The sequence below is a fragment of the Camelina sativa genome, chromosome 6 (genome assembly GCF_030686135.1).
Source record: "Camelina sativa cultivar CO46 ecotype springtype chromosome 6, ASM3068613v1".
Classification (NCBI taxonomy): Eukaryota; Viridiplantae; Streptophyta; class Magnoliopsida; order Brassicales; family Brassicaceae; genus Camelina; species Camelina sativa.
In genome coordinates this window covers 24,017,842-24,030,334 of record NC_141885.1, presented here as the reverse complement: position 1 = coordinate 24,030,334, position 12,493 = coordinate 24,017,842, and the positions used below count along the sequence as shown (strand labels likewise).

The 12,493-nt window shown below is 38.8% G+C and overlaps 2 protein-coding genes and 1 pseudogene across 2 annotated transcripts; all 3 read right to left on the bottom strand.

The window, feature by feature from the left end:
- Positions 1 to 32: 32 nt before the first annotated feature.
- LOC104792659 (non-specific lipid-transfer protein 1) lies at positions 33 to 794 on the bottom strand. The gene is made up of 2 exons (XM_010518847.3): positions 372 to 794; positions 33 to 259 (listed from the first exon to the last, which is right to left on the bottom strand). The coding sequence occupies exons 1-2, from the start codon at positions 716 to 718 to the stop codon at positions 250 to 252; spliced, it is 357 nt and encodes a 118-aa protein (XP_010517149.1). The 5' UTR covers positions 719 to 794; the 3' UTR covers positions 33 to 249.
- Positions 795 to 2,108: 1,314 nt separating this feature from the next.
- Positions 2,109 to 3,769, bottom strand: LOC104699302 (non-specific lipid-transfer protein 1 pseudogene; annotated as a pseudogene).
- Positions 3,770 to 8,983: 5,214 nt separating this feature from the next.
- LOC104792658 (non-specific lipid-transfer protein 1) lies at positions 8,984 to 9,770 on the bottom strand. The gene is made up of 2 exons (XM_010518846.3): positions 9,340 to 9,770; positions 8,984 to 9,190 (listed from the first exon to the last, which is right to left on the bottom strand). The coding sequence occupies exons 1-2, from the start codon at positions 9,687 to 9,689 to the stop codon at positions 9,181 to 9,183; spliced, it is 360 nt and encodes a 119-aa protein (XP_010517148.1). The 5' UTR covers positions 9,690 to 9,770; the 3' UTR covers positions 8,984 to 9,180.
- Between the last annotated feature and the right edge of the window lie 2,723 nt (positions 9,771 to 12,493).

The following is a 12,493-nucleotide window of genomic DNA, read 5'->3' as shown; positions in this document are numbered from 1 at the left end:
TAAAGCAAGCTTTAGTCAAGAAAAAGACAGAATAAACTTAAATTCCAAGTCTGAAAATATCATATAACGTTGTTTGCGAACATAGTACAGACGATCACATAATATGAACGCCAGGGTAGAAAAAGACAGGGAAAATTATTACAAAAAAAAAAACTCTAAAAACAGCCATTCGAACATCTTATTTTAATATTATCTCATCCTTTTTATATAATATTCGAAACGTCCGCTAGTAGCTTCACCTGTCGCCCTTCACCTCACGCTGCAACCATATACAAATTAACATAACACACCGTTAATATAAATCCAATATTTAACCCCAAAAAAAACAAAAACAAATTATATATCTGAAAGAGAGTGAGAGATTGACTAACGTCTTGCAGTTGGTGCTGGTGCTGATCTTGTAAGGAATGTTGACTCCACATGCCTTGGGGATTCCAGCTGCACGGCCAGCGTTGAGACCACCGCCTAGGCCTCTAGCGGCATTTTGAATGCAGCTACAAGCTTGTTGACGGTCTGGGGTTGTACGGGCCATGCTGTTAAGGTTTCTAACGCCGGTGCAGCAAGCTGGGGGAATGATACCACCTTGCATCACGTATCCAATGCACGGTCCCAAGTTGCTGTTAACGGCGCCACAACTCAGAGCCGCGTTAGCTGTGATTGGACCGGCCACGATCATGCAGGCCAAGAACAAGCATGCCAACTTCATCACTCCGGCCATATTGATCACTGACTTAGTTTTTTCTTTTCTTTCTTTATTTGGTTTGCAAAAGGAGATGTGTGTAGTGATATTGGATGATGAAGAGTGTTGCGGGAGTGGGTGTTTATATAGAGGAAAAGAAAGTGTATGTTTATGTAATGTGAATGCGCGATAGATTATAGAGTAGTAGAGGTAACAGAGTAGTTGGTTGTTGTCCTCTCAATTAATGTGTAGAGGTCTTAATTACTAACTATGTAGGGTCACTCATCTATTTTGTTTGACATGTTAATTTAAATTTTATCATATGAACAGTGATAACTCTACCAAAATACATTATATTTTGCATTCTGATTCATTTTTATAATTATTCCAAAACCATAGTTGTGTGGTGGATAAGAAGATAACTATTTTACATATACGATGTGTGAAGTCACTAAACATCTCTGGGTCAAAGATGAAAACAACTTTTTCCTATATATAATTAATATGATTGAAGAATTAGTTAATGAATGTTTTTTTTTTTTATATTAAAATAACTTGTATAGAAGTTTTCATCCGTGAGAGATATACACTAAGAAGATGTCGGTTTGTCCTGCCCTCCCACACCGTACGTAGATATTAGATTGTATGTAGAAAGTTCGTCTTTATGTGAAAAACTGACTGATACACATAATAAATACTGAATGCACCACACATGGGTAGGATGGGGTCACGGTCGGTTGCCTGAACTCTATAATTATTGGCTTTGCTTTTCAAAACCATCACTCCTCCTTCGTCCCATATCTACTACTGTACTATACTACTATTTCTAGTCTTATTTTGGTAAAACTAGGTGTGGTGTATTTTACTGATACTATTTCTAGGCTTAAGTCACTAATTAAACATTTAACGCGCGGCGATATTTTCTCGCATACATACATACCCGGTCCGAACGACGAGAACCGCATTAACTCAAAGATTTGAGTCTCCATGTTCTATATTTTTATTACCATTTTTCCTTTATTGTTTTCAGTATTTGTTAAGAAATTGTTATTCAGTAATCAGTACTTTACTACTTTTCATCGTGGTACCACAATAGTTCCATAGTATTTAACCCGTGTTCTTTCGGTCCGACGATATGTTCAAATGTCCTCTATTTGGCTTTAGTCACACGTCAAAACAAGCTTTTTAAAAGTTTATGTAATATTATTTGCTGTGAAGTAGAACGGCAAAAATATAATTTACTGTTTCAAATTAATATTGTCGGTGCCTAAATCAAGGCTACATGATTTACGCAGTTTTCCTTTAGTTTCGGTAATTTGTTTTTTGTTTATATAATTAGGCACCGGTACCACATGCAACGTATCGTCTGTACGCACAACACGTGTGAGCATAAAGGTACATAGGTATAAGTATTCAATGCATACGATAACTACGCATGGTAAGGACCTCTATACGTGTTAGAAATTGCAATCTCTCTACATGTTATAGAAATTGAAGTATATTTCAACCTCTATACGTGTTATTAGAAATTGCAATCAAATTTAGGTGAAAAGTTTTGATGACGAAAAATTACATAGACAACAAAGAATAAGAAAGGATATACAAAATTAGAAAGGATATACAAAAAAAAAATAATAAGAAAGGATATACAAAATTAGAAACTTATGCAATGTGAAATAGTACCTGAACATAAACCTTAACCAAGTTGAAGGATTAATATAAGATTTACTATCAGTGCTGAAGTGCGCGACTCAATTTGTGATGGATATAGATAACCATCTGATTTGGAAGGAGGATCTTCACATAATAAATGAGATGAAATCTAGAATAATTCATAAAAATATGTGTAAAATAATATATAGCGAATGTTAAACCATTGATTACTAATCGATTTTGATTTGGAAATCAATAAAATTTAGCAAACTGCATTTTTTGGATTTTTAATTTGTTATCTCGATACGAGATATATATTTTTTTTTAAAACTTTTTACCAGTGTTTTGATGTTACTCGAAGTTACCTCATCAACATGTAAATTCCACCATATAAAACATTCTATGATATATTCGAGCAGTGACGTGTGTAGGAATATGTTTTTGGCGCATTTTATGACATTTGAGATTGTCAGGCCATATGGCGCACATCGGCACATGAACATCATTTGACTCAAATGGTAGTATGGACTGAAAATTCGCTTCACATACATCAAATAACTTATAGCGGTGATTACTGATTATGTTCACATACTAAAGTTGAGAAGCAAATTCATTTTAATTGTAACCATCTTAAAGATAACACCAGTGAATGTGTTGTTGGAGGTGTGTGGATATAAGGAACCTCGAACTTTCACAAGAGAAAGGAAAAAAGAAAAGAAAAGAAAAGAAGACGATAATTAATTTAGGTATAATATAGACATAATGATGCAAGATTTGATGACAAGAAATGTGAAAGTAGATGTACACGATGCACACTTATATAGTTTGGGGAAAATATAACGTAATTATTACAAAGTACATTTACATTGGCAACTATTATGGATTATTCTAGATTTTGGTACATTGCAAATGTGTCAAACAAGAGAGAATAAGCGACGGCTCATGTCTACCACATTTGATTGAGTGGGCCGGGATTGGGTTTGGGCCGAATCAGGCTTGTTGTATATATGAGTGAGAGAGAGAGAGAGAGAGAGAGAGAGAGAGAGAGAGAGAGAGTGAGATACTTTGCAGTTGGTGGTGCTGATTTTGTAAGGAATATTGACTCCACATGCCTTAGGAATTCCAGCTGCACGGCCAGCGTTGAGACCAGACTCTAGGCCTCTAGCGGCATTTTAAATGCAACCTCAAGCTTGCTGACGGTCTGGGGTCGTACGGGCGGCCATGCTGTTAAGGTTTCTAACGCCGTTGCAGCACGCTGAGGGAATGTCACCACCTTGCATCACATAGCCAATGCACGGTTCCAAGTTGCTATTAACGGCGCCATAACTCAGAGCCGAGTTAGCTGTGATTGGACGGACCACGATCATGCAAACCAAGACCAAGCATGAAGGATGCCAACTTCATCAATCCAGCCATATTTATCTCTTAGTTAGAGTTTTTTTTCCTTGGTTTGCAAAAGGAGATGTTTGTATAGTGATAGATGATGAAGAGACTGATCAGGGGAGTGACTGTAATGTAAATGCGATAGACTATAGTGGAAAAAAAAAAATACTGGGATTGGTTGTTCTTCTCGCTCATCTAATATAATGTAGGACCTCTGGTCTATTATTTTGACATGTTAATTCGATTTTATCTGAAGAGTGATAATTCCACCAAAATACAATTTAGTGACGTACTATATATATCTATTATTGTAGTAAGAAACATGTCATTTATTATGGGTTCTATTGTAGTAAGAAACATATATACCATTTATTGCCAATAGTTTTCTTTCCACAGGTGTACGTTCTATCGTGAGGTATAAGTTATAGAGAATGATTTGTAACTTGAATGAATGATTATATTACAATGTCTTACATCCTATTTATACAAGTATGAAGTTCTAGAGCGTTCTAATTACAGATTATACACTTGACATAAATAGATGATATGATAGTCCTTAACATATGTTTGATTGATTCTTGATTGATCCTTGATACGCCCCCTCAAGATGGAGGGGTCTTGAGCACTCCAATCTTGGACGTGAGATACTGGAAGGTGGTGCGAGATAATGGTTTAGTGAGAGCGTCGGCAAGTTGATCCTTAGTGGAGATGTGTTTAACGCGGAGGTGACCGGCTTGAATTTGATTCCTGATGAAGTGATAGTCCAGCGCAATATGCTTCATGCGAGAGTGAAAAACAGGGTTTGCACAGAGGTATGTGGCGCCAATGTTGTCACAGTAAATGACAGGAGCATCGTGAAAGGCGAGACCAAGTTCAGTAAGCAAGGAGCATATCCATGTTAATTCAGAAGAAGTATTTGCAACAGCTCGGTATTCTGCTTCAGTGGAAGAGCGAGCTACACCTCTCTGCTTTTTGGAAGACCATGAGATGGGATTTTGACCGAGGTAGACAATGTAAGCATTGGTGGAGACAAAATCATCTGTGTCACCCGCCCAGTCAGAGTCTGAGTAAGCATGGAGGGATAGTGGAGAGTTACGAGCAAGGAAGATGCCATGAGTAGGTGTTCCGGCAAGATATCGCAGGACTCGCTTAGCCGCCTGCCAATGGACTGTCGTCGGGGAATGCATAAACTGAGAGAGCTTGTTGACAGCAAACGAAATGTCCGGACGGGTAAAAGCTAAGTATTGGAGACTGCCCACAACCGAACGATACTCTGTTCCATCAGAGAGTTTGGTTCCCGAGTTTAATGTCAGCTTTGGTGATGTAGCGAGAGGAGTGGCAATAGGCTTGGCATGAAGCATGTTGTGACGAGAGAGGAGATCAAGGATGTAACGACGTTGTGATAGATGAAGACCAGTGGAGACTCGTTTAGCTTCAATGCCAAGGAAGTAGGACAGTTCTTCATGGTCTTTGACAGAAAAACGATCAGCCAAAGATGTGAGGGTGGCTTGAATCAGACGATGATCACTACCTGTGACTAAGATGTCATCGACATAAATCAACATATAGACATAGGAGTTACCTTTCTTTAAAATAAAAAGAGAGGTGTCTGCCATCGAATTTGTGAAACCAACCGAGAGAAGATAGTTCCGGAGCTCCGTGTACCAAGCTCGAGGAGCTTGTTTGAGACTGTACAGGGCTTTCTTGAGATGACAGACAAAGTGAGGCCGATCCTTGTCAACAAAACCAGGTGGTTGAGTCATGTAAACATCTTCGGTTAGAGTACCTTGAAGAAACGCGTTGTTGACGTCAAGCTGACGAATAGGCCAATCGAGTTTCACCGCAATGTCAAGAACGGTTCTGATGGTGGTCGACTTGATGACTGGACTAAAAGTCTCATTGTAGTCGAGACCTTCTTGTTGTGTGTAGCCTTTGGCAACTAGCCTCGATTTGTATCGATTTACAGAGCCATCGGGTTGGAATTTGGTGCGATAGACCCATTTGCAACCTATGACATTTATTGACGGAGGTGGTGGTGGAACTAAATCCCAAGTAGAGTGAAGGACCTGGGAATTGAATTCATCGGACATTGAATTCCGCCATCGATCGTCTTTGAGAGCTTCAGCAAGCGTTCGCGGTGCCAGATCAGAAGCAGCAAGTGTGGCAGCGAGAGAGTACTTGATATTAGGTTTAACAATGCCGGATTTTGAGCGCGTAGCCATAGCGTGCTGGGGAGGTGGTGCAACAGCCGGGACTAGGGAGACAGAAGACGGTGACGGTGAAGTCGTTGTCGAAGGTGACGAGGTAGGTGATGTCGAAGATGGTGATAGAGAGAGTCTTGGACTCGGAGACTGGGTCGTAGCGTGAGAAGACTCATGATGGGCCGTGTCTGAATTTGTAGCAGATTGGGCCTGACTATCAGATTGGGCCTCCACAGTTGTATTAGGCGACACAAGTAATCCAAAGTCGATCGAGTGACCCGGTGAGATAGACGGCGAAGGACCAGAGGACGGAGGCGACTCCGGTGGTAAAGAATGCGGAAGCTGAACGAGTGACACAGGGTTGTATGTGGAAGGGATAGGAGAAGCGTGGGGTGGATCAGCGGTGGTCGAGGAAAAAAGAGAGGAAAAGGGAAATGAAGTTTCATCAAATTTAACATGCCGAGAGACATAGATGCGGCCAGTGTGTGGGTTGAGACAGAGGTATGCACTTTGGGTTAAGGAATAACCGAGGAATATACAAGGAGAGGATTTTGGTTCGAGTTTATTGGAGATGTAAGGACGTAACCAAGGAAAACATAGACAGCCAAATGTTTTGAGTTTATTGTAGTTAGGAGCGGTTTGAAACAGCTGTTGATATGGAGATTTATGCGAGAGGACGGGTGTTGGCATACGATTAATGAGGTAGACAGCAGTGGACAAGGCATATGGCCAATATGATGGTGGGATAGAAGCATGACTTAAGAGAGATAAGCCAGTTTCAAGGATGTGGCGATGTCGTCTTTCAGAAAGACCATTGTGTTCAGGGGTGTGGGGAGGTGTGGTGAGGTGAGTGATTCCATTAGTGGAGAGAAAATCTCGAAGAGCAATGTACTCACCACCATTATCAGAAAATAAGGTACCAATTTTTGTTTGAAACCTGTTTTTGACAAGAGCTTTGAAACGGATAAAGGTGTGTTTGATATCAGATTTTAGTTTAAGTGGATAGAACCATATATAGCGAGTGTAGTGATCAACAATGATGAGGTAGTATTTGTAGTTGTCAATAGAGAGAATTGGTGATGTCCAGACATCACTAAAAAGAATTTCTAGAGGTCGAGAAGAAGAAATAGAAGTATCTGAAAAAGATAACTTGTGACTTTTATTAATTGAGCAATCTCTGCAAAGAGAGTTTATTTGAGAATGTGAAAAAGGTAAAGAAAATTGAGAAACAATAAGTTTAAGAATACGAAGGGAAGGGTGACCCAAACGAGAATGCCAATCTTGCAAAGTTGGTTTGATAGAGGTGGAAGTGGAAGTGAGATAGGAGAAGGGTGAGGAAGAGAGGATTTGCCACTCGTATAGCTCCGCTCTAGTTCGACCTTGGAGTAAGCGGACCCCCGTTCTGAGATCCTTCACCTGAAAATATGCCGGGAAAAAGTGAACCGAAACTTGATTAGCATTGCATAATCGATATACAGAGATTAGATTTTTGTGTATTTGAGGAACACAAAGGACATCTTTAAGAGTTAAAGCAGTAGAGGAGGAGGGAAGAGATGTGGAACCAGTATGTGTAATCTTTAAACCAGAGCCATCGCCAATGAGCACCTCCTCACTACCGTTATATGGTTGATGAAGAGAAAGATTGCTTAGATCAGAAGTTATGTGATGAGTAGCGCCAGAGTCCAAGACCCACAGATTGTTGGTGAGAGACGTGGGTTGAGCAGTGGTAAGATGTGCCCTTAGCTGCCAGTTGGTTGGTGGATACGGCAGTGTTGGAAGCAGAGCGGGATTAGCCATGGTGGAACCGGTCAGCATCTGAAACTGCGGACAACGCTTGGCCGAGTGTCCTTGCATACCACAGATCTGACACTTACCAAGATATGGTCGGGGTGAGCGGGTCTCCTGACCACGAGGAGGAAACTGGGGCTTCCATTGTTGCTGGTGATTCTGGTATGGTTTGGAACCGAACCGACCGTTGCTGCGGGTATTGTTGACATAGTTGGCGGTGATGGGAAAGGTTGCAGGAGCGGGAGCAAAGATGAGCTTAGCCTCATGGTTAAGCAGTTTTTCATGGATCTCAGTAAGGCTAGGAGAAATGTCACGACCTTCCAGCTGGTCCACAACGGATTTGTAATCTTCAGAAAGACCACCGAGAATGAAGTCGATTTGATCTTCATGATCAATGATCTTGCCGAGTAAAGCAAGGGAATCAAACCTGGTGGTGAGACCAAGAACATACTCATCAATAGTACGAGTACCCTTGGTCCATTGTTTGATTTGATGTTGAAGCTGCTTGATGTGACCACGACTTGGTTTGGCATAGGTAGCGGCAAGAGTGGCCCAAACTTCAGCGGACGTGGTAGCACGCGAGACTGTCGGCTGTACGGTGATGGAGAGAGCACCAATGAGAGCGCTGTAGATCAGTTGGTCTTGTCTGGTCCACGTATCAAAATCAGGATTTGGTTTGACGACATCATCAACGGTGATGCGCTGAGCAGGGATCGGGGCAGACGCATCAAGGTGGCTGGAGAGACCATAGCCATGGAGAAGAGCGTGAATCTGACGGCTCCACATGATATAGTTGGAAGCAGTAAGCTTAGTGACACTTGACATGTTGATGTGAGAGAGAGTGGCACCATTGACAGAAAGGGTTTCAGAGTTTGCAGTAGCCATGGAAGGAGACAAACAAGGTAAGAAAGAAGAAAGACGATGGAAAAAAATAATAATAATTAGATTTTTGGGAGTCGTATATGCTCTGATACCATATAGAGAATGATTTGTAACTTGAATGAATGATTATATTACAATGCCTTACATCCTATTTATACAAGTATGAAGTTCTAGAGCGTTCTAATTACAGATTATACACTTGACATAAATAGATGATATGATAGTGCTTAACATATGTTTGATTGATTCTTGATTGATCCTTGATATAAGTTAACTTTATTTTTTTGAATTGCCATGATAGTCGATGTTAACACTTCCCAATGTAATGCAAAATTATCAAGATTCTCATATCGTCGATTGAACTAAATTGAAAGCTTTAGTAAAAATATAGAGTAACTTAATCAATAAACTTCAAGTCTGAAATTCATATAACGTTCTTTGGGAACATAGTACACACAGACGACTACATAACGGGAACACCATGATAGAAATTAAAAACAGCCATTCGAAGTTCGAACATAATTACTTAATATTATCTCGTCCATTTTTTATTATTCGAAACTTCCGCGAGTAGCTTCATCTCACCGTCGCTCATCACCTCACGCTGCAACCACATGATACAACACCGTTATAACACATGCATAGATATAGTTTTTTATTATCTAAAACTCCTTTAATTTACGGTATATGTGCATATATATATATATATATATATATATCTGAGAGGGGGTGGGGTGAGAGAGATTAAGATACGTCTTGCAGTTGAGGCTATAGCTGATCTTGTATGGAATTTTGACTCCACATGCCTTAGGAATTCCAGCTGCACGGCCAGGGTTAAGAACAGATCCTACGCGTCTAGCGTTCTGTTGAATGCAACCGCAAATTTGCTGACGGTCTGCGGTCGAATGGGCCGTGCTGTAAAGGTTTCTGACGCCGTTGCAGCAACCTCGGGGCATGACACCACCTTGTATCACGTAGACAATGCACGGTGCCAAGTAGTTGTGAACGGCCTCACAACTGAGCAGAGCCGCGTTAGCTGTGATTGGACCAACCACAATCATGCATGCCAAGACCAAGCATGCAAACTTCATCCCTTTGGCCATATTGATCACTGACGTAGGCCTCTTTTTTTCTTATTTGTTGGTTTACAAAAGGAGATGTGTGTAGTGATGGATGGTGAAGAGTGTTGGGGGTGAGTGTTTATAGAGTAGTAACGGATCGGAGTAGTTGGTTGTTGCCCTTAGTTAATGTACAGGTCCTATATCCTAACTATGTAGGACTTTGGATATCACTAAACATCGTGTATCCAACACAAAAACTGTTTTACAAATTAAAGTTTCTTTTTTGTTTTTTTGTATCGAAAGAGTGACTGCATAAGTCTACCCTTTTTCGAATGAATAGACGATATTCTCTCAAATCAAAAGTTAATGGACAAGATAAATATATCAACAAACGAAAAAGCCTTAGTTTATTTTTGACTCCTATATAGCCTTGAAAACAGTTGGAGGTTTTAAAATTTTTCAAATAGGGATTTTTCTTTTAGGATGTCTCTACGTTATTAAAACACAATTGGTTCTTTTGTATAAACGCTTTCCTCCGTAAGGAAAGATATATACACCGAGAAGGTGTCGGTTAGTCCTGCCGTCCCACAGCACATATTGTATGTAGAAGGGTCGTCTTTATTGACTGATAAACATAATAAATACTGAATGCATTATGCACAATGGCCGATCCAAGTAGAATGGTGTGGGGTCAAATGACCCTCCATGTATTAAAAAAATATATATATATATATATATTATATGGTTTAAATTTATGAATTTTAATGCAATTTATTATAATGAACTCACAAAAATAGTTTCTTTAGTCCAAAACCTATAATCAAATTTGTTTTTCATTTCCTTTTCATATTTCGGCAGCTCATTTTTAAAAATTCTATCTTTTTATATGTTTTTTTTCTTCTCATTTTCTTTTTCTAATAGAGCAAAAAATCTAACTTAATTTATAGCATGAGTCTATTTGACAAAAGAAAACATTCATGTTATAAAACAATTTCTCTTTGAATTATATCTTCGATCCCGTTAAAAAAGGTTTTTGGATCCACCACTGATTATGCATGACACATTGGTAAGATGGGGCACGTACGGTCGGTTGCCTGAATTCTATATGGTAAGATGGGGCACGTACGGTCGGTTGCCTGAATTCTATAATTATTGGCTTTGCCACTCCTTCGTCCCATAACTACTATAGTACTATTTCTAGCCTTATTTGGTAAAACTAGGTGTAGTGTGTTTTACTGGTACGATCCACCAGAATTCTATGAGGTACATTTTAACTTTATCAGGACGACTTATAAAAATTGATCCCTTATTTTAACTGTAATATGTGTGTTAGAAATTGCAATACATTTCAACCTCAACACTTGTTAGAAATTGCAATCAAACTTGGTGAAAAAGCCTGAGACGGAAATGACAATAGAGAAAGAATACTAAAAGAGGATATATATATATATATATATATATTCTTTGTAAAGTAATTTTGATTTATAGAAACCTATGAAAAAAATTAATATAACTCAAACATGAACGTAACCAGGCTCGGCTTAAACATCAGCTACAGCCGGTGCAAAAGTGAATGTCTAGAAAAAAAAATTTGATTGGAGAAACAAAAAACCCAAAAACTGATTTATCCAAACAAAATATGAAAGGTTAAGTATGAGTAGGAAGAAATCACTAAGGGTCTAATCAAAATTAGGAGGAAGATACAAGTTTTATCCATTGGGTATTCGAATTACTTACCAGATTTTGAGGTAGCTAGTTGTAGTTGCATAATTTTGTTGAAAACAAAATAGAACGGGAGAAGCAACGATATGTTGCATAAAAAAAGAGAAGAAAGACAATTATATTGTTCAGAGTTTATTAAATAGTTTGGGTAAAGTTAAAAAACAATAAAATGAATTTGGGTTCAAATGCACTTCTTGCATTGGGCCAGCGTCGGGCCTGAACGTAACTATACTAAGTAGGAGGATTCAAAATAAGAATACTGTCAATGCTATACTGCGACTCAATTTGTTCGGGATTGAAAGAATCATCTTATTAAAAGATGGTGTAATTAAAATTTCACATGGAAATTAAGATGAAATCTAGAATTATACGTGTCTGGTAAGTTTTGGTGCATTTCGCGACATTTGAGATTTTCAAGCCGTATGGGGGCAGGGGCACATGAACGTATATTGATAATATTGGTAACCATGATCTCAACGATTATTCTAGCGAGAGGTAATCAGGTAAGTGTTGTTGGAGGTGGATATATAAAACGATGGTCGACAACAACTTTTACGAGAGGAAAAAAAAGAAAAGAAGAAGGTATTTTAGGTATACGTACCATATAGCTAGACAGGATGATGCAAGATGTTGTGATTGATTCAATATAGAAATACATGATACACACACATATAGGTTGGAGAAAATGTATACATAATTAATCTTCTTAATACTAGTATATTAACAATTATTGTGGATCACTCTAGATTTTTGTACAGTTATCTGTCAAACAAAAGAGAATTAAGCAATGGTTTAGGTCTACCACATATGATTGGGTAGGGGTGGACACTACAAGAAAACATTCAATTTCCTATCGCAGATTACAAAGGAAAATGGAAGGAAACACTTGTTTTCTACCATTTTCCTTCAAAAAAAATGGAGGTAAACGCCCGTAGGAAATCGATTTTGGAAAGAAATTCGAAGAAAATTTCTTACGAAAGTCCTACTAAAAATTTTTTATAAGAATTTTGAAGGAAAGTGGAAGGAGGGTTTCTGACTATTTTCCTCTCAAAATATTAGTAGGAAATTCAATTTTACTAATTTTCTACCAAACTGGTTTTACAATTTTCCTACAAACTTAATAA